Source organism: Mustelus asterias, unplaced genomic scaffold (assembly GCF_964213995.1).
Source record: "Mustelus asterias unplaced genomic scaffold, sMusAst1.hap1.1 HAP1_SCAFFOLD_116, whole genome shotgun sequence".
NCBI lineage: Eukaryota > Metazoa > Chordata > Chondrichthyes > Carcharhiniformes > Triakidae > Mustelus > Mustelus asterias.
In genome coordinates this window covers 873,975-894,780 of record NW_027590156.1, presented here as the reverse complement: position 1 = coordinate 894,780, position 20,806 = coordinate 873,975, and the positions used below count along the sequence as shown (strand labels likewise).

The following is a 20,806-nucleotide window of genomic DNA, read 5'->3' as shown; positions in this document are numbered from 1 at the left end:
GCACCAAGGTATAAAATGCAAATAACTAATACAGCAGCTAATGTCAACAGGCACCACAGCTCTGTCCTGAGTTTAATTAATAGCGGAACAAACGTCTACATCTGAAGATGAACTCCTTGGAGTGTCAGCTGGTGTAACAAACTGATTGATTTACCATCCACCCCCTCTCCACACACACACACACACACACACACACACGGACTTGAAAATAAGAATGAACTCATGGTTGATCAAATCCTTTGAACTTTTAAATATGTTAACAGAAGGGGAAAATGAATAAATCCATTTACACACACAACATACCTGAATGGTCTCTTTCTGGTGTGGCTGTGCTGCTGTAAATAGGATAACTGACCACTTACATTCCAGAACTGACTGGGTCAGCACTGCCCTATTTCCAAGACCAACATTGAGGGGCAGCTGTTTCACAGCGCCTGGGACCCGGGTTCAATTCCCAGCTTGGGTCACTATCTGTGTGGAGTTTGCACGTTCTCCCTGTGTCTGTGTGTGTTTCCTCTGGGTGCATTCACCATTGTTCTTCCTGACTCTAAACACAGTTGTGAAGGAGCTTCTGTTCCGTGTCTAGGAGCTCTGAACCATGGAAAAGAACGACTGGGACACATTTCTTACACACCTCAGGATTCACCCACACGGGGACTTTGCTGTCAGTGAAAAGTGACGAAAAAGAACAAAGTGCTGTTTGTCCCTCTCAGCGAGACCCTGAAGGACTGGGTCAAGAATGAAGTTCTGTTCCTACTGTATGATCCTCCCTCAGATTTCCCTTTCTGAGCTCCAGCCTGGTGACGTTAAACACTCAAATGGAAAAGACAAAAATTGACAACAATGATTCAATCAAATGTCTATTTCACATTTATTCAGAATATCAAACCTCAACAGAAGAAAAAAGTCAGAGTGAAGATGATTCAGACCTGGATATGATTAACAGCATCAATAAGTGTAGAATCCAAACCTTGCAGTCGTTTGTGAACTCGCTGGTGTGTTAGCAGGTGGGATGACTGAATAAATCCCTTTCCACAGACGTTACAGGTGAATGGCCTCTCCCCAGTGTGAACTCGCTGGTGATTCAATAGATTGGATGAACGAGTGAATCCCTTCCCACACACGGAGCAAGTGAATGGCCTCTCCTCACTGTGAACCTGCTGGTGTGTCAGAAGGTTGTATGAACGGGTGAATTTCTTCCCACATCCAGAGCAGGTGAACGGTCTATCCCCTGTATGGAGCTGCTGGTGTATCAGAAGATTGGATGAATTAATGAATCCCTTCCCACAGTCTGAGCAGGTGAAGGGCCTCTCCCCAGTGTGAATTCTCTGGTGGTTCAGTAGGCCAGATGGGCGGCTGAATCCCTTCCCACACACACAGCAGGTGAATGGCCTCTCCCCAGTGTGAGTATATTGGTGCGTCAGCAGATCTTTTTTGCATTTAAAACTCTTCTCACAGTCAGAACATGGAGACAGTCTCTCATCAGTGTGAACAACTTGGTGTGTCACAATGTGGGATGAGCGAGTGAATCCTTTCCCACAGACAGGGCAGGTGAACGGCCTCTCCCCAGTGTGAACCCGTTGGTGAGTCAGAAGGTTGTATGAATGGGTGAACCCCTTCCCACAAACAGAGCAGGTGAACGGTCTCTCTCCAGTGTGACTGCGCCGATGAACTTCCAGTTGTGATGGGAAACTGATTCCTTTCCCGCACTCCACACATTTCCACGGTTTCTCCATGGTGCTGGTGCCCTTGTGTTTCTCCAGGTTGGATGATCAGTTCAAGCCTCATCCACACACACAACACACACGTAGTTTCACCCTGCTGTGAACTGTGATGTTTTTTCAGGCTGTGTAACTGGTTAAAGATCTATCCACATGCAGTTCACTGGAACACTCTCACTCGGGTGTGTGTTTGTCTCGATGCTTTTCCAGTCACAGTGATGTTTAATTTCTTTGCCCACAGGCAGAACAGACAAATATTTCTCTTTCCAAATTCAAAGACCGATGATATTCAGCTCTGAAGGAACTGAATGACTTTGCCAGTTATGATGTTCGGTTTGAGTTTTCTGTCTGCCATTCTTTCACTTCCAATATCCTGTAAAAACAGTTCAGAAAAGTCATCACTGTCAGAACAGGATAGAAACTCTGAACAGACAATTCTAGTTTGTCAGGAACATTTTTTCCTCTCTTGTTCCCCCAAATCTGTAAATCCCCGTCCCACCCACTCTCTCTCCCTCCTCCCTGGGCTGAAATCCAAACCCATCTCACCATCTCTTTCCTCCACTCCCAGTTTTCTCCCTCCCTCTCCTCTGTCTGGGTTCAGTTCTCCAGCTCCTGTCTGCAGACTGACAATAAAACCAATGGGTCTTACTGGGGGTGTTGGGGCCTCCAGCGGGTGTTTGTGAATCCTCCCCGCCCACCTCCCAGGGTTTCCTTCCTTCCCAGAGATCAGAGTCCTCATTGATTTGAGGCCAAAGTGTAACCTCTTATTTATTGTCCCCCTCCCCCATCCTCTGATGTGAACCATCCTCCAGTGGCTGAGCCAGGATGGGGCCGTTAACCTGGGCCTGTTCCCGGGAGGGAGGGAGAAGCCCCGCAGCTGCAAACCAGGGAGCTGACAATGATTCTGAAGGGTTTGCGGATCCACAAAGTGTTTCCAAATCCTCCCAGCCACCGCCTAACGCTGACTCCGCTTCTCCGGGACAAACAAGCGCCAAGGACAGCAATGACACTGCGCATGCTCCACATCACAATGCCCGGGGACTGATTGACGGCAGCTCGGACCAATAGGAAGAGGGGGCGGGGCTGGAGGACCGAGCGGGAGCGGCTGGTCCTCCAACCAATCGGAGTGAATGGGGGGCGCGACCTGAAGCATGCGCAGTGCCGGTAATGGCGACGGATGGATGGTTTTGACTCGGAACCGAGATCAATACGAGGTAGAGGGCGGCGTGCGGGGAATGATAAATGTGGCGGGTGGGTGGAGAGACTTTGTAAACATGTTGTTCAAACCCAAACCCCGGAAATGAACTTCCCGGTTCCCCCCCTTTGTACCAAATGGAGCGGCAGCTTGTAGTGTTAGACCCGGGCTGACTGCCGCCATTGAGGCTGCATGTGGGAGACCGGCAGGGATTGTGACCGGAGAGTGAAGCCCTGACGTCACAATGGAATGGGTGAGGGTGTGACATCACAATGGAATGGGTGAGAGTGTGACATCACAATGGAATGGGTGAGAGTGTGACGTCACAATGGAATGGGTGGGAGTGTGACGTCACAATGGAATGGGTCGGAGTGTGAGGTCACAATGGAATGGGAAAAGATATTGACTATCTCGCTGATCTATGCCCCTCATTATTTTATAGACCTCTATAAGGTCACTCCAAAGCCTCCTACGCTCCAGAGAAAAAAGTCGCAGTCTATCCAGCCTTATAACTCAAACCATCAAGTCCCGGTAGCATCCTAGTAAATCTTTTCTGCACGTTTTCTTGTTTAATAATATCCTTTCTACAATAGGGTGACCAGAACTGGACACAGTATTCCAAGTGTGGCCTTACCAATGTCTTTTACAACTTCAACAAGACGTCCCAACTCCTGTATTCAATGTTCTGACCAATGAAACCAAGCATGCTGAATGCCTTCTTCACCATTCTGTCCACCTGTGACTCCGTTTTCAAGGAGCTATGAACCTGTACTCCTGGATCTCTTTATTCTATAGCTCTCTTCAAGTCCCACCATTAACTGAGTAAGTCCTGCCCTGGTTCGATCCACCAAAATGCATCACCTTGCATTTATCTAAATTTAACTCCATCTACCATTCATCAGCCCACTGGCCCAATTGACCAGGATCCTGTTGCAATCCTAGATAACCTTCACTGTCCAATATGCCACCAATCTTGGTGTCATCTGCAAAATTAATAACAATGCCTCCTATATTCCCATCCAAATCATGAATATAAATGGCAAATAACAGAGGACCCAGCACCGATCCGTGAGGCACACTGCTGGTCACAAGCCTCCAGTTTGAAAAACAACCCTCCACAACCACCCTCTATCTTCTGTCATCAAGCCCATTTTGTATCCATTTGGCTACCGTACCCTGGCTCCTGTGAGATTTAACCTTCTGCGACAACCTACCATGTGGTACCTTGTCAAAGGCCTTGCTAAAGTCCATGTAGACAACATCAACTGCACTGCCCTCATCTACCTTCTTGGTTACCCCTTCAAAAATATAATATCAAGGGTAAGACTCTTAGCAGTGTAGAGGATCAGAAGGACCTTGGGGTCCGGGTCCATAGGACTCTTAAATCGGCCTCGCAGGTAGAGGAGGTGGTTAAGAAGGCGTATGGTGTGCTGGCCTTCATCAATCGAGGGATTGAGTTTAGGAGTTGGGAGATAATGATGCAGCTTCATAAGACCCTCGTCAGACCCCACTTGGAGGACTGTGCTCAGTTCTGGTCACCTCATTACAGGAGGGATGTGTAAATGATTGCAAGGGTGCAGAGAAGATTTACAAGGATGTTGCCTGGATTGGTTGGCATGCCTTATGAGGATAGGTTGAGGGAGCTCGGTCTTTTCTCCTTGGAGAGTCGAAGGATGAGAGGTGACCTGATCGAGGTGTACAAGATGTTGAGAGGTATAGATCGAGTGGATTCTCGGAGGCTTTTTCCCAGGGCTGAAATGGCTGCTATGAGAGGATACAGGTTTAAGGTCCTGGGGAGTAGCTACAGAGGAGATGTCAGGGGTAAGTTCTTCACTCAGAGGGTGATGGGTAGTGGAATCGGCTGCCGTCAGGGTGGTGGAGGCAAACTCGATAGGGTCTTTTAAGAGACTTCTGGATGAGTACATGGGACTTAATAGGATTGAGGGTTATAGGTAAGCCTATATATAAGCCTAGGTAGGTAGGGACATGACCGGCGCAACTTGTGGGCCGAAGGGCCTGTTTGTGCTGTATTTTTTTCTATGTTCTAAGTTCTAAAAAACTCAATCAAATTTGTGAGACATGATTTTCCACTCACAAAGCCATGCTGTCCCTAATCAGTCCTTGCGTCTCTAAATGCCTGTAGATCCTGTCTCTCAAAATTCCTTCAAGCAACTCAGCCACTACAGATGTGAGGCTCACCCACCGGCCTGTAGTTCCCAGGCTTTTCCCTGCAGCCCTTCTCAAACAAAGGCACAACATTTGCCACCGTCCAATCTTCAGGCACCTCACCTGTGACTATCGATGATTCAAATATCTCTGCTAGGGGACCCACAATTTCCTCCCTAGCCTCCCACAATGTCCTGGGATCCACTTCATCAGGTCCCGGGGATTTATCTACCTTGATGCACTTTAAGACTTCCAGCACCTCCTTCTCTGTTACATGTGCACTCCTGAAGACATCACTATTTATTTCCTCAAGTTCCCTAACATCCATGCTTTTCTCAACAAAGGATTCCTCAAAGGATTGTGAATGAAGCCCAGTCCATCACCCAAACCTGCCTCCCATCCATTGACTCTGTGTACACATCCGGGTGCCTCGGAAAAGCAGCCAGCATAATCAACCCTCGCACCCCGGACATTCACGCTTCCACCTATTTCCTTTGGGAAATGAAACAAAAGTCTGAGCTCACGTACCAACCAACTCAAGAACAGCTTCTTCCCTGTTGCCATCAGACTTTTGAATGGACCTACCCCGCACTAAGTTGATCTTTCTGTCCACCTTAGCTATGACTGTAACACTACATCCTGCACTCTCTCCTTTCCTTCTCTATGAACTGTATGCCTTGTCTTGATAGTGTGCAAGAAACAATTCTTTTCACTGTATACTAGTACATGTGACAATAATAAATCAAATCAAGTGCATCCTCTGATCTTGTGGGAGTTTGGGGAAGAAATTGCAGAGGCTCTTGCAGAAATATTTGCTTCATCCCTTTCCACTGGTGAAGTTCTGGAAGACTAGAGTGTGGCTAATGTTATTCCATTGTTGGAGAAGGGTTGCAAAGAGAAGCCTGGTAATTACAGGCCGGTGAACCTGACAACAGTGGCGGGTAAGTTACTGGAGAGGATTTGGCCAACCTTTGGGTAATCAAGGTCTGGTTAGGGAGAGTTGTCAGAGATCCTGGGTACCAGCAACTTTAAGCATTCTTAGTCAACTTGAGTACAAACAGCACTGGACACCAGGCATAATCCAATGTGGGCCCTTTAATAACTTGTGCACAAGGAGAAACCCTGTGCAGCTGTCCCGCAAGTGGTTCTGATGTTACAGAAAAATAACTTGGCAATAATAGTCAATTACAGCAAATCAGAAACCAGGAATGTTTCTAATCCTTCATTGACGGACATATTCGCCAATTAAATCCTAGCTTTTCGCCCTTTCGCGTTCAAAATTGACTTCTGCTAATCTTTTATTTGCATAGCATATCCCCATATCTCGCCTTTGGTATTTGTTATGGAGAAATCTGGTCTTGCTCACCCTCTGGTGAAGGCCGAAAAGCAGAATGTTCTGGGGCCTACGTAGGTGAAGATTAGCCTGTTCATGCTGAAATAGCAGACACTGACTCCTTTGAAGGTCTGCAAGCCGATAAACATTTTCACTCGCTGTTAAAGAGAAGGCAGGAAACTTTAATCTGAGCATTTCCACATAGTCAGCACTGCTTCGTGCATGTGTTAGAGTGGGCCAAGGCTGAGGCAGCTGTCGTATATATATTTATAGAGTGAGAATAGACTAACATTTCGAGTCTGGATGACCCTTTGTCAGAACTCTGATGAAGGGTCATCCAGACTTTAAACGTTGGCTCTATTCTCTCTCCACAGATGCTGTCAGACCTGCTGACATTTTCCAGCATTTTCTGTTTTTGTTTCAGATTCCAGCATCCGCAATATTTTGCTTTTATATATATTTATATATCCAAATGTGCTATGTTAACAAAATGGGCAGTTACTAACCGAAATATAAAGCATCATGTGATTTAGCTGACTTGACCATATTCCTATAGTTATTCAGTCATTAAAGACACAGTCATGGAGCATTAAACTTGCCTCGCAGGGCCCCTCGTATCAACACACAGGCAGCTGCTTTGTGAGACTGCGAGCAGCACAGACAAGTCAGAGATAAGAGTGTCCTGAGAAGAGAGATTCATTGTGAAGGCTCAGGGACAGTTGATAAGATGTATTAATTCTATGATTCTCATGAACATTTTTTCCCCTCTCATTCCCAAAAGCTGTAAATCTCCATCCCACACACTCTCCCTCCATTCTCACTCTGCTGTATCTAATATTCACCCTCCCAATTCTCCTGAAGGTGCTGATTGAGGCTGATTGACAGATCCATGCTCACTGCTTCCTGTCCACGACTCAGAAATCATAATAGGAGCTGCAGTTGGCCATTCAGCCCATTGAACTGCCTCAACCATTCATTGAGAATTGGCTGATCTACCGCAGCATCATTTCCCACGCTATCCACCAGATAGAGAGAGAATAGAGCCAATGTTCTGAGTCTGGAGAGAGGAAAGAATGTTCCATAGAAACTAGAATTGTGTGTTCTGAATTTCTATCCTGCACTGACACTGATGACTTCTGTAAACTTGTTTTACAGGATATTGAAAGAGGAATCACAGGCTGAAATCTCAAACGTCACATCTAGATCTGACAGAGTCATATTCCTTGGGACCTGAATATCATCGGCCTTTGTATCTTGAAGGAGAAATTGTTGTCTGGTCTGTCAGTTTGAAAAGATTTCAAACATTAGTGTGACTGGAAAAGCACCAACACACGGCCACACTCGAGTGAGAGTCTTCCAGTTCACAGACTCAAGAGCTTTAACCAGTTACATAGCCTGAATAAATATCACACCATTCACAGCGGGGAGAGACTGGACACGTGTTCTGTGTGTGGACGAGGCTTCAACTGATTGTCCACCCAAGAGAGAGGCAAGGACACCTGCACCATGGAGAAACCATGGAAATGTGCGGACTGTGGGAAGGGATACGGAGCCCCTTCAGAGCTGGAAGTTCATCGGCGCAGCCACACTGGGGAGAAGCCATTCACCTGCTCTCAGTGTGAGAAGGGATTCAGTCAGTTATCCAACCTGCAGAGACACCAGCGAGTTCACACTGGGGAGAGACTGTTCACCTGCTCTCAGTGTGGGAAGGGATTCACTAATTTATCCACCCTGCGTAGACACCAGCGAGTTCACACTGGGGAGAGGCCGTTCACCTGCTCTCAGTGTGGGAAGGGGTTGAGTCAATTATCTGACCTGCAGATACACCAGCGAGTTCACACTGGGGAGAGGCCGTTCACCTGCTCTCAGTGTGGGAAGGGATTCAAAGTTTCATCCCGGCTGCTGAGACACCAGCGAGTTCACACTGGGGAGAGACCGTTCTCCTGCTCTGTGTGTGAGAAGATATTCAGTCTTTTATCCCAGCTGCTGAGACACCAAAAAGTTCACGAGTGATTCCAGGGGTTGGATTCTGCTGTTATTGTTTCTGCTCTCAATTACATCCAGGACTGCATTTTGTTCATTCTCACAGTTGGTCAATGGGGAGGGTCAGAGGGTTTCTTTCTGCTGGACTGGCCGGTCTCATGACTTTGTCTCCAGTGGGCTGATGCTCTTTGAGTCTTGTTGCGAATACCTGGTTTCAGATTTCACACGGATCACAGAGTGACAGGGTGTTAGGAAGTTCAGAGTCACTATTTCTGTTTGAAACCTCCCAATGCCCATCCAATTTCCTTTGTAATTGTTTATTGTCTCCACTTCCTCCACCCTCGTAGGCAGCGAGTTCCAGGTCATTACCATTCGCTGCATCAAAATATTCTTCCTCACATCCCTCCTGCATCTCTGACCCAAAACCATAAATCTGTGTCCCCCTCGTCCTTGTCCGTCAGCTAATGGGAACAGCTTTTCTTTGTCCACCTTATCTAAACCTGTCAGAATCTTGTCCACCTCTATCAAATCTCCCCTCAACCTCCTTTTCTCCAAGAGGAACAACCCCCAGCCTGACATTGACAATAAAGAACAAACTAACAGAATATGTTAATACCTGAAATCAAATGGGAATGTTTAATTTCTGTTTTAAAGAAATCATGAATATATTGTCCCGTACAATAAAGGGATTTGAATAACTCAGCTTGGGTGCAGTTGAATGAAATGTATCAATCTCGTATCCACCCACAGTCTAGAGGAAGTGTGGAATGTGTAGCTGGAAATCCCTCCCTAACAGTACTGTGGGTGTACTTACACCTCAGGCATTGTAGCAGTTCAGGAAGGCAGTGTTGGTGCTGATCGTGGCCGAGGCAGCTACAGACAGCCACATATCCTGTTATAACTGAAGGACTGCAGATTAAATGCGAGGCATTGTGGGACATGACTATCTTGACCACATTCCTGTGACTGCTCAGTTTCTGCAATCATGAACCATTAAAGCTGCTTAGCAGGGCTCTGAAAGAGGACCTGGTGAGAATATTTACTCATAATGAGTTAGAATTAAACTTATCCCAGGACCGGCTGGTGTTCAGTGGCTGAGATTCCTGAATGTGTAAAAAGGGGGTCTGATCAATCAACAAACAGTGGTAGGTAGTTAGTTAAGAAGCGTTCTCATGCATTATTTGAATTATTTTATCATAAATTTGTGATCAGAACTGTGAGGGACTTGTAACCCAATAGTTGTTGAATTGACGGTAAACTCCAAGTAGCACTGGACTGAAAAGGGGGTCTGACCAAGAAGTGAAGTGATCTCAAGGCATTGTTTAAATTACATCATCATTGGCCAACTTCCCCTTTGTGACGTCACAGTGGAGCCATCCTTGAATCAGCCAATGGGAATCACTGTGCTCCGCGGTGACGTCTCCGGGTTCCAGTGAGCAGGCCCGGGCGCGCGGACCCGGGAGCCCCGCCCCCGCCCATTGTTCCCCTCCCCCTACACCACATCGAGCCACGGTTTCCAGGCAACCGGCTGGCGGCTCCGGCCAGAGCGAGAAGCCGCTCGGTGAGCTCCCCCTCCCCCCGGCCCGGGACTGCGCAGGTCCAAGGGAGGGGGAAGCTGTGAATTGCAGGGCAGATCCTGCCCCCTGACCTTCTGAGGTGTTGATTAATAGGAAGAGTTGGAGGACCGGAAGGACTCTGGTTCTCCAGCTGATCAGAGCGCGGGCTTTGCGTGAATGAAGATTGAGCTTCAGACAGACTGAAACTTCCTCCTGTCTCCAACATCAGAGAGGTTGTTTCTGTAGTGAAGTGGTTGTCACGTTTGCCTGACACGCAAAAGGTCCCCGGGTCAGAACCGGGCAGGAATGTTAATTTGTTAATTCCAGCATCTGAAAGTGGGAAGGGGGAGGAAGGTGAGCTGTTGCCTGCCTGCCTGCCTGTCGTCTGGCCTGCCTGTCTTCCGTCCGTCCGCCCACTGGAGGGTGCTCTCTCCCTGGAGGGAGAGAGGACACGGAGTGACTTTCTTTCTTTTTTCTTTCCATCTCTGGGAGGGAGGACTGCACGTTTCAACATCGAGGGACTGAGTGGTTGGGCTGGTGCCCTCATCATCAGAAGGTCGGTGCCTGAAAGGGATGGGGGGGTGAAGTAAATTCAGACTGTTTTTTCCATCGGCGGGCGGGCGGGCGAAGACACCCCGGACTTGAACTGTTTGCGCCCAAAAGGGCTGGAGGAGTAAAGTCCCCCACCCACTGCTGCTGCCCCCAACACCGGCACCCCCTCCCCTCTTTCCCCCTGACTGGGGCACCGGCCCCCCTCCGTGCCTTGTCCCTCGTCCTCCCTCCTGCTCCTCCGACCTCCTCTCTCGCTCCGGGGAGAGAGCACCTAGATCCCCATCCACCTACCTACCCTCCCTTATTTTTCCCTCCTCTTATACGCCCTGCCGTGGCAGAGCCTTCTCGGCCCACCTATGCGGGCGTGGCGGCTGCCAGAGCCCCCGCCGCTCCCAAGGCCCTGCCACCTTTTTCGTTGCTCACGCGGCAGCTCGGGGTGAAGTGCTACGCCCACCCCGACATGTCCATCGAGGCCTGTGTCAAGGCAATGGCTGGGGTTGTCGGCCCCTCAGCCATTGTCGCGGCCTCTAAGATGTCCGGCCGGGCCGTATTCTTTTTGAAGGCCACCCACCCGCCACATTTATCATTCCCCGCGCGCCGCCCTCTACCTTGTATTGATCTCGCTTCCAAGTTGAAACCGTCCGTCCGCCGCCGCCATTACCCGCACTGCGCATGCTTCAGGTCCCGCCCCTCATTCACTCCGATTGGTTGGAGGACCAGCCGTTCCCGCTCGGTCCTCCAGTCCCGCCCCCTCTTCCTATTGGTCCGGAGCTGGCGTCAATCAGCTCCCGGACATTGTGATGTGGAGCATGCGCAGTGTCATTGCTGGCCTTGGCGCTTGTTTGTCCCGGAGAAGCGGAGTCAGCGTTAGGCGGTGGCTGGGAGGATTTGGAAACACTTTGTGGATCCGCAAACCCTTCAGAATCATTGTCAGCTCCCTGGTTTGCAGCTGCGGGGCTTCTCCCTCCCTCCCTCCCGGGAACAGGCCCAGGTTAACGGCCCCATCCTGGCTCAGCCACTGGAGGATGGTTCACATCAGAGGATGGGGGAGGGGGACAATAAATAAGGGGTTACACTTTGGCCTCAAATCAATGAGGGTTCTGATCTCTGGGAAGGAAGGAAACCCTGGGAGGTGGGCGGGAAGGATTCACAAACACCCGCTGGAGGCCCCAACACCCCCAGTAAGACCCATTGGTTTTATTGTCAGTCTGCAGACAGGAGCTGGAGAACTGAACCCAGACAGAGGAGAGGGAGGGAGAAAACTGGGAGTGGAGGAAAGAAATGGTGAGATGGGTTTGGATTTCAGCCCAAGGAGGAGGGAGAGTGTGTGGGATGGGGATTTACTGATTTGGGGGAACAAGAAAGGAAAAAATGTTCCAGAGAAACTAGAATTGTCTGTTCAGAGTTTGTATCGTGTTCTGACAGTGATGACTTTTCTAAACTGTTTTTACAGGATATTGGAAGTGAAAGATTGGCAGACAGAAAACTCAAACCGGACATCACATCTGACAAAGTCATTCAGTTCCTTTGGAGCTGAATATCATTGGTCTTTGAATATAGAAAGAGAAATATTTGTCTGTTCTGCCTGTGGTCAAAGAAATTAAACATCAGTATGACCGGAAAAGCATCGAGACAAACACACCCGAGTGAGAGTGTTCCAGTGAACTGAATGTGGAAAGAGCTTTAACCAGTTACACAGCCTGAAAAAACATCACAGTTCACAGCAGGGTGAAACTACGTGTATGTTGTGTGTGTGGATGAGGCTTGAACTGATCATCCAACCTGGAGAAACACAAGGACACCAGCACCATGGAGAAACCGTGGAAATGTGTGGAGTGCGGGAAGGGATTCGGTTTCCCATCACAACTGGAAGTTCATCGGCGCAGTCACACTGGGGAGAGACCGTTCACCTGCTCTGTTTGTGGGAAGGGATTCACCCATTCATACAACCTTCTGACTCACCGACGGGTTCACACTGGGGAGAGGCCGTTCACCTGCCCTGTGTGTGGGAAGGGATTCACTCGCTCATCCCACATTGTGACACACCAACTTGTTCACACTGATGAGAGAATGTTTACATGTTCTGACTGTGAGAAGAGTTTTAAATGCAAAAAGGATCTGCTGATGCACCAACGTATTCACACTGGGGAGAGACCGTTCACCTGCTCTGTGTGTGGGAAAGGATTCATTCAGTCATCTCACTTGCAGACACATCAACTTGTTCACTCTGATAACAAACTTTTTAATTGTTCCCACTGTGAGAAGAGCTTTAAAAATAAAAAAGATCTGCTGACGCACCAATATGCTCACACTGGGGAGAGGCCATTCACCTGCTGTGTGTGTGGGAAGGGATTCAGCCGCCCATCTGCCCTATTGAACCACCAGAGAATTCACACTGGGGAGAGGCCCTTCACCTGCTCAGACTGTGGGAAGGGATTCATTAATTCATCTAACCTTCTGATACACCAGCAACTCCACACAGGGGATCGACCGTTCACCTGCTCTGAATGTGGGAAGGGATTCACCCGTTCATACAACCTTCTGACACACCAGCAGGTTCACAGTGAGGAGAGGCCATTCACTTGCTCCGTGTGTGGGAAGGGATTCACTCGTTCATCCAACCTATTGAATCACCAGCGAGTTCACACTGGGGAGAGGCCGTTCACCTGCTCCATGTGTGGGAAGGGATTCAGTCAGTCATCCAACCTGCTGACACATCAGAGAATTCACAGTGGGGAGAGGCCATTTACCTGCTCTGTCTGTGGGAAGGGATTTTCTCATTTATCTTATCTTCTGAACCACCAGAGAGTTCACACTGGGGAGAGGCCGTTCACCTGTAATGTCTGTGGAAAGGGATTTGTTCAGTCCTCCCACCTGCCAACACACCGGCGAGTTCACAAACGACTGCAAGGTTTGGATTCTCCACTTATCGATGCTGTTAATCATATCCAGGTCTGAATCATGTTCTCTCTGACTTTTTTCTTCTGTTGAGGTTTGATATTCTGAATAAATGTGAAAATAGACATTTGATTGAATCATTGTTGTAGATTTTTGTCTTTTCCATTTGAGTGTTTAACGTCACGAGGCTGGAGCTCAGAAAGGGCAATCTGAGGGAGGATCATACAGTCGGAACAGAACTTCATTCTTGACCCAGTCCTTCAGGGTCACGCTGAGAGGGTCACACAGCACTTTGGTCTTTTTCGTCACTTTTCACTGACAGCAAAGTCCCCGTGTGGGTGAATCCTGAGGTGTGTAAGAAATGTTTCCCAGTCGTTCTTTTCCATGGTTCAGAGCTCCTAGACACGGAACAGAAGCTCCTGTACAACTGTGTTTAGAGTCAGGAAGAACAATGGTGAATGCTGGAAACGTGCTGTCAAAGATTGGTGTAAAACTGGGATCTATTCCTGACTGAGAGTGAAACGGCAGGTTCAGGTTTCCAAGCTAAAAATGAAAAAAAGTCTAAAACATTTTAATGCGTGTGTGTGTCAGTCCTGGTTTATTGACCAGAAACTGGCTTAAAATAAATTGGTTGAAGTCTGCATCAAAGTAGCAGCTGGAGACGTTCAAAGGACCCTGTTAACTGCTGGGACAATGAGACAACAATTTGATTCCCAGATAGAGAAGGAGCTGCAGTGTGTGTCCAAGAATTCTCAGTTTTGTTGATGTGTGCTTCCCATACACTATCCTTTTAAATACACCTCACTCCTATCAGCCTTTAACCATTATAAACAGAACAGAGAGAAGCTGAGCAGCACCAGAGTCCTGACTGACCATTTAAGAATGAGTGATGTATTCAGCTGAAGTTTCCTGTTGGTAGTTTTCTGGGTGATCTCCTTATTTTGATCATTCTCAGTGACCCCTGGGTGTGTGAACCTCCTCTCCTCTCTTTCAGACATTCACTCACTTAACATCTCCTCTCTCTCAGAAACTCAATCATTCAACATCTCTCATCTCTCTAACACTCACTGAACGTTTCTCTCTCTCTCTCCAGGCATTCACTCACACTTACCTCACCTTCCACCTCTCTTACACTCTAACCTCGCTCCTCTCTCACATTCACTTAACCTCTCTCCTCTCAGATACTGTGTTCGTCACTTACTGTCTCTCTATCTTTCTTTCAAACACTCACTCATTTAACCTTCCTATTTCAGATAATGCTTAAACTTATTCATTGTTTTCTCTCTCTCATTACCTCTCTCTGAAAAAGCACAAACACACTTCATCTCTCTTCGCTGTCTGAGAAAACATCTAATTGATGGAGATTCAATCCTCTCTGTTCCTCTCTCCCACTGCCTCTGACAGGCCCTGACTCACTTTAAATCGCCTCTTTTCTAATAACCCTCTTTGGGAAAACTCATTTGTTCTCTAATTCCTCCTCATTTCTCCCAGTGATGACCCTCAGTCCATCTCCCAATTCAGTGAATGTGTTAAAAGTCCAAATAATCTCCTTTCTTTATTGTTTAAAATGGGAATGGAGCTGAATGTAATGCTGAGACTGGCAGCAATCTGTGTGGTTGTTCTTGATGCTGTCAGAGTGAGTTCACCCTCACAGGAAGGAAGACTGTTCACGGTGATAACATCAAACTGACGCCGGCTGTTTCATTCTCAGGTATCACAACTTCCTGTTTCTCTGCTGCCGGTTCCAAACCTCACATCTCGCTTCTGAGCAGAAAATGAATCCAGGCACAACAATCTGGTGAGAACATCTGTCAATGCGGCCGATATCTGTCCACAGAGTCAGGGCAGAGTCTCACAGGTCACATTGTGGTGACATTTACAAATGAGCCAGTTATTTCTGTTCAGAGTTTCCATTCGCAGATATAACCGGCTGTGTCTGTGGATCAGTTACTGAGTTCCCTCTGCTCCCCATAGCTGGGAACTGATAGCCTGCTCCCTTATATACAGAGCATTCTCTCTGTATTGCTTGTTTCCTCTGATTCTCAGCTTTTATCTTTGACCGTCTCATCTTTCTGTTTTTTAAAATCTTTCTCAATTTTTCTCTCAGTCTTTCTGTCTCTTCTTTCCTCTGTATCTTTCTCAGGCTTTGTGTGTTCCTATTTGATCAAGATGTTCAAAATCATGAAGAGTTTCTGATTGATTATAGAGGGAAAAACAGGGAGAGAAGCAGAAAAACCCGGCAGGTCCGGCGGCATCTGTTCAGAGAGAAACAGTTAACATTTTGAGTCCATATAATTCTTCAGGGCAGGAAAAACATGGGTTATCCATCTTAGATTGGGGAATGTGATGGGGCGATTTAATAGAGATGTTTAAAATGACAAATGATTTATGATAGTGTCAATGGAGAGGAATTATCTCCCAGGAGCACGAGGGTCTGTCGATGGAGAGAATCGATTTCCTCGGTGCAGGAGGGTCTGTAAGCAGAGGATACAGAGATTTAATATAATTGACAACGGAACTGGAGGGGGTGATAAGGAGAATTTTTTACACAATAACTTGATATGATCTGGAATGCACAAACTGACAGGTGCCAGAAGCAGGTTTAATAGTAACTTTCAAAGGGAATTGGATAAATACTTGCAGAAGGTAAATTGGCAGAGTTATGGTGAATGGGATTAATTGGACAGTTCACTCATCTTGGTGACATTCTGAATGTTTCTCTCCTGAGGTTTTAATATTTGATCTTTTCAGTCACAATGTATCTCAAACAGAAGATTTAAACATTGGGTTTGATGAGCTGTCCGATCTGTTTCCTGTGTGTAACTTGAGAACTGCAGATAACCATCAGAAGGAACTGATTATTTTCAGTTCCTCGAACAGATACACCTCAGATATCAGAAATCCCTGGAGTTCCCCATGTCCTCATTATTCTCGCCTCGAGTATAACAGCTCTCAGTCAGGCCGCGTCAGTCACATGTCTCTGTCGTGATGTTTCCACTTCTATTTTATCACTCACCTCCCAATGACACACTGACATAGACACCTTAAAATATCATTGCTCCTTTACAGCTTGTCCTCCTATCATAATCGAATGTTTGTTGGGTGTCGTCTCCCTTAATGCCAGATTACCTGCAGTTAAAATGACCTCAGAGACACTGGAACCGACCTTTGTGATTGTTATTATACTAGATTCCAATCAGCCCCAGGAGCTGCAGTTGTAAAATACAGCAGAATGTAAAATACAGCAGAATTGGAATAACAGACAGGTTATTGTCTGATAATGACAGTGGCAGAGTAACACACACTGGAATCTAAATACATTATATCAATAGACCACGACTCACTCACACCATCAAATAAAGCCTAAACTTTGGTTATGGTGCACTAGATACTGACTGTATTACCATTACATTGGATCAAATGCTGTGTTCACTAACATACTGCAACGTGACTCTTATTATTTGAACAAACATTGTATTTGTTACACTCAGAGTAAGTCAGTGCTTTGCTGTGTTGTCTCTGTGCTCCATCCCCACTCTGATTGTATTGGAGCCTGTGTGTGTCATTGTTACACTCAGAGTAAGTCAGTGCTTTGCTGTGTTGTCTCTGTGCTCCATCCCCACTCTGATTGTATTGGAGCCTGTGTGTGTCATTGTTACACTCAGAGTAAGTCAGTGCTTTGCTGTGTTGTCTCTGTGCTCCATCCCCACTCTGATTGTATTGGAGCCTGTGTGTGTCATTGTTACATTCAGAGTAAGTCAGTGCTTTGCTGTGTTGTCTCTGTGCTCCATCCCCACTCTGATTGTATTGGAGCCTGTGTGTGTCATTGTTACATTCAGAGTAAGTCAGTGCTTTGCTGTGTGGTCTCTGTGCTCCATCCCCACTCTGATTGTATTGGAGCCTGTGTGTGTCATTGTTACATTCAGAGTAAGTCAGTGCTTTGCTGTGTTGTCTCTGTGCTCCATCCCTACTCTGACTGTATTGGAGCCTGTGTGTGTCACTGTTACACTCAGACTCTGTCACTGTGATTATTGGACAAGCAGCAAGTTACCGTCACAATGTCTGGCTGATTGACGGCAGCGCGGGCCAATGGGAAGAGGGGGCGGGGCTGGAGGACCCATCTGGAGTAGTCGGTCCTCCAACCAATAGGAGCCAAAGAGGGGCGGGGCCAGCTTTGACTCGAGCACGCGCAGTGTGAGTAATGGCGATGGAAAGCGGATGTTTTCGGCTCGGAAATCTTGTTCGAGGTGATTGGCGGTACGGAGAGAGCAATGGATCGCCCAGGTGGGTGAAAACGCTGCGTAAGCATGTTGTGTAAGCCGCAAACCGCGGAAGAGTGCTTCCCGGACCCAGTTTGTACCGAGCGGGGCTGCAGCTCCTCATGTTCGTCCCGGGTTAACGTTCGCCATCTTTATTAGGGGCAATATGCAGCAATGCGCACGTGCGGCCGCCATGTTTGTCGAGGGCAATATTGTCAATCAGTGGGAGGCGCTTGTTCCCCAGTGTTCAGAATGGAGACAACTTGTCCATCAAACTGCATCAACCCTCTGAGTCCCAATGTCTTATTGATGAAGCAGAGCGGTGACAGAGAAGGAAAAAGAAAGGGAAATAAAAACAGTAAATGCTGGAAAATCTCAGCAGATCTGACAGCATCTGTGGAGAGAGAATAGAACCAACGTTTTGAGACTGGATGACCCATAGTCAGAGCTTGTACACGTGTAAACAGAGCATGTAAACTTTGACACCTCCATGTACTCTTGTACACCTCTATCAATCTACTTTGCTCCAAGGAGAACAACCCCAAGTTATCCAGCCTAACATTGTAACTATAATTCCTCATCTCTGGAACCATTTTGATAAATCTCCTCTGCACCCTGTCAAGGAGCCTCACATCCTCCATAATGTGTGGTGATCACTGGTTTGCACAGACCCAGGTATTCTTACAATTACTTACAATTGCACAGTGACATCACCCCCACTCCCCGGGGATTTCCTCAACTGGGAGATTTTTCTCTGATGCCAATGCTTCTGATATCTTTCCAGCTGCAGGCTCCAGCAGGAGATTTTAATATTAAAATCAGTTAAATTGTTTCAGAGGTGAGTGTTTGTGACCATTCACAGGGGCGGGTTTGCGTCATAAACCAGCTGCTCGCCTCCATGCTGTGGTACCGGCTGGTCCCTTTGACCCCTCCCCCTGGCTTTGTCGCCGATATCCAGAGTACCCTCCTGCGGTTCTTCTGGGACAATCGACTGCACTGGGTCCCTGCTGCGGTTCTGCATCTCCCGCTTGAGGAGGGCGGACAAGGTCTGGTGTGCCTCCGCACTCAGATAGCGACCTTCCGCCTCCAGGCTCTGCTGAGGTACCTTTACGTTGAGCCCCCTCCACAATGGTGTGCCATGGCGACGTATTTCTTCCGCCAGTGGCACGGCCTCAATTATGACGTGCAGCTCCTGCATATCGAATTGGGGCATGCTTCGACCGCCCTGCAGGAGTTGCCCGTCTTTTACCAGGACCTCCTCACTGTCTGGAACACGGTCGCCTCGTGACGCAGCTCCCCCCCGTCAGGAGTAGCGGCTCTCGTGCGAGAGCCGCTGCTCAGGAATCCGCTCCTCCAGCCGTATAACTTCAGGTGGCTGGCGGAGAGGAGGGCTGTGGATGCCAGGGTGACCAGAATCGGGGATGTGCTCGATGGCGGAGGAGCGGGCTGGATGAGTCCCCGCGTGCTGGCTGAGCGCGCGGGGACGACCGTCCGGCGCGCGGCCAAAGCCATCCTAGACCTTAGGACGGTCGTGCTCGGCCCCGAAACTGCACGCAAACTCGAGGTGACGCAGGCGTGCGGTGGGATCCCGCCCGAGCGTTCCCCTGTTCAGACGGAATTCCACATTGGCCCAAAACCTCAGCCCCCTCCCCTGGGTGAGGTGCCCCACAGCCTGAGCCGCCTCGCGGAAATGTCCTCCGTGCCTTTTTCTACCGCGCGGAGGCGTTTCCTGTGCAGGCTGCTGCTGCACACCTTCCACTACCGCCTCCTCGCCTGTCGCCCGGATACACCTTGGCGGGCCTTGTTGCCGCCGGGCGGCGGAGGTCCCCGCTGGAGGTCCCTCTACGGAGGGATCTCCCCCAGTTACGATGGGGACCTGGGGTGGAGGGTGATGCATGCAGCAGTTCATAGAAATCATAGAAATCCTACAGTGCAGAAGGAGGCCATTCGGCCCATCGAGTCTGCACTGACCACAATCCCACCCAGGCCCGACCCCCACATATTTTACCCGCTAATCCCAGGACTCTAAGGGGCAATTTTTTTAACCTGGCCAATCAACCTAACCCGCACATCTTTGGACTGTGGGAAGAAACCGGAGCACCCGGAGGAAACCCACGCAGACACGAGGAGAATGTGCAAACTCCACACAGACAGTGACCCGAGCCGGGAATCGAACCCGGGACCCTGGAGCTGTGAAGCAGCAGTGCTAACCACTGTGCTACCGTGCTGCCCATAGTTCCGCACAACCGTAGGATTCACTAGTTCACGGGCTCCGAAGACTGCCCTTTCTGTGGCCTTGTGGAGTCCTTGGATCATGTCTATATTTTGTGTCTTAGGCTGCACTCCCTTTTTGTTTTCTTAAAGAACCTTTTATTGATGTTTTGTTTGCACTTCAGTCCCACGCTCCTGATATACGGACACCCGGTGCGGAGAGGGGATGGTCGGGATGGCGACCTCCTCGTGAACCTGCTCCTGGGCCTGGCGAAACGCGCCATTTACCGGTCCAGGCAGCGGGCGATCGAGGGGGCTGTCCATCCTGACTGTCTTCCCCTCTACCGCGGCTACGTTCGCGGCCGGGTGTCCCTGGAGAGGAAGCATGCGGTGTCCACGGGCGCGGTTGACGCCTTCCGTGCCCATTGGGCACCGCAAGGGTTGGGGTGCGTTATTGACCCTGATAATCACATTATGATTTGATGTTTTTAAGTTTCCTTTGTACTTTGATTTTTGTTCGGGCTGTTCCCCCCCTCCTTTTGGGGAGCTGCCCCTTTTACTTTGTCCTGATTTAACTTGAGTTTGTTTGTTTGGTTTGCCCTTAAAAGAGGCCAACATCTGTGAGTAAAACACTTTCTTTTATCCCCCTTTCCATTTCTTTTCTCATTCTGGGATTCAATTTATAACTTCCAGTTCACCACTCGCTGCCTAAATAAAAGTTCTCCTCACATTCTTCATGAATCTGTAACCAGGTCATGCAGTGTATTACACACATCATCAGGCTGCTCATTTATGTCCAAATGTAAAACTTTCACGTGGCTGTGAGATGGAAGATTTTCAGCTCTCTGTGTCCAGGAAAGGATGATGTGGAGATGCCAGCGTTGGACTGGGGTAAACACAGTAAGAAGTCTCACAACACCAGGTTAAAGTCC

General features: G+C 48.3%; 2 protein-coding genes across 4 annotated transcripts in view; one reads left to right on the top strand and one right to left on the bottom strand.

The window, feature by feature from the left end:
- The window catches only part of LOC144484595 (uncharacterized), a 185,593-nt gene that overhangs the window by 161,936 nt on the left and 2,851 nt on the right, over window positions 1–20,806 (top strand). The window contains exon 1 of one of the 3 annotated variants that reach the window (XM_078203077.1): window positions 17,590–17,688. The exons of the other annotated variants lie outside the window; for them this stretch is intronic. The gene's annotated coding sequence lies outside the window, so the exon portion shown is untranslated. Of the gene's footprint in view, window positions 1–17,589; window positions 17,689–20,806 lie in introns of those variants that run through there. 3 annotated transcript variants of the gene reach the window in all.
- LOC144484592 (uncharacterized) lies at window positions 855–11,176 on the bottom strand. The gene is made up of 2 exons (XM_078203074.1): window positions 11,115–11,176; window positions 855–2,094 (listed from the first exon to the last, which is right to left on the bottom strand). The coding sequence occupies exon 2, from the start codon at window positions 1,734–1,736 to the stop codon at window positions 924–926; it is 813 nt and encodes a 270-aa protein (XP_078059200.1). The 5' UTR covers window positions 1,737–2,094; window positions 11,115–11,176; the 3' UTR covers window positions 855–923.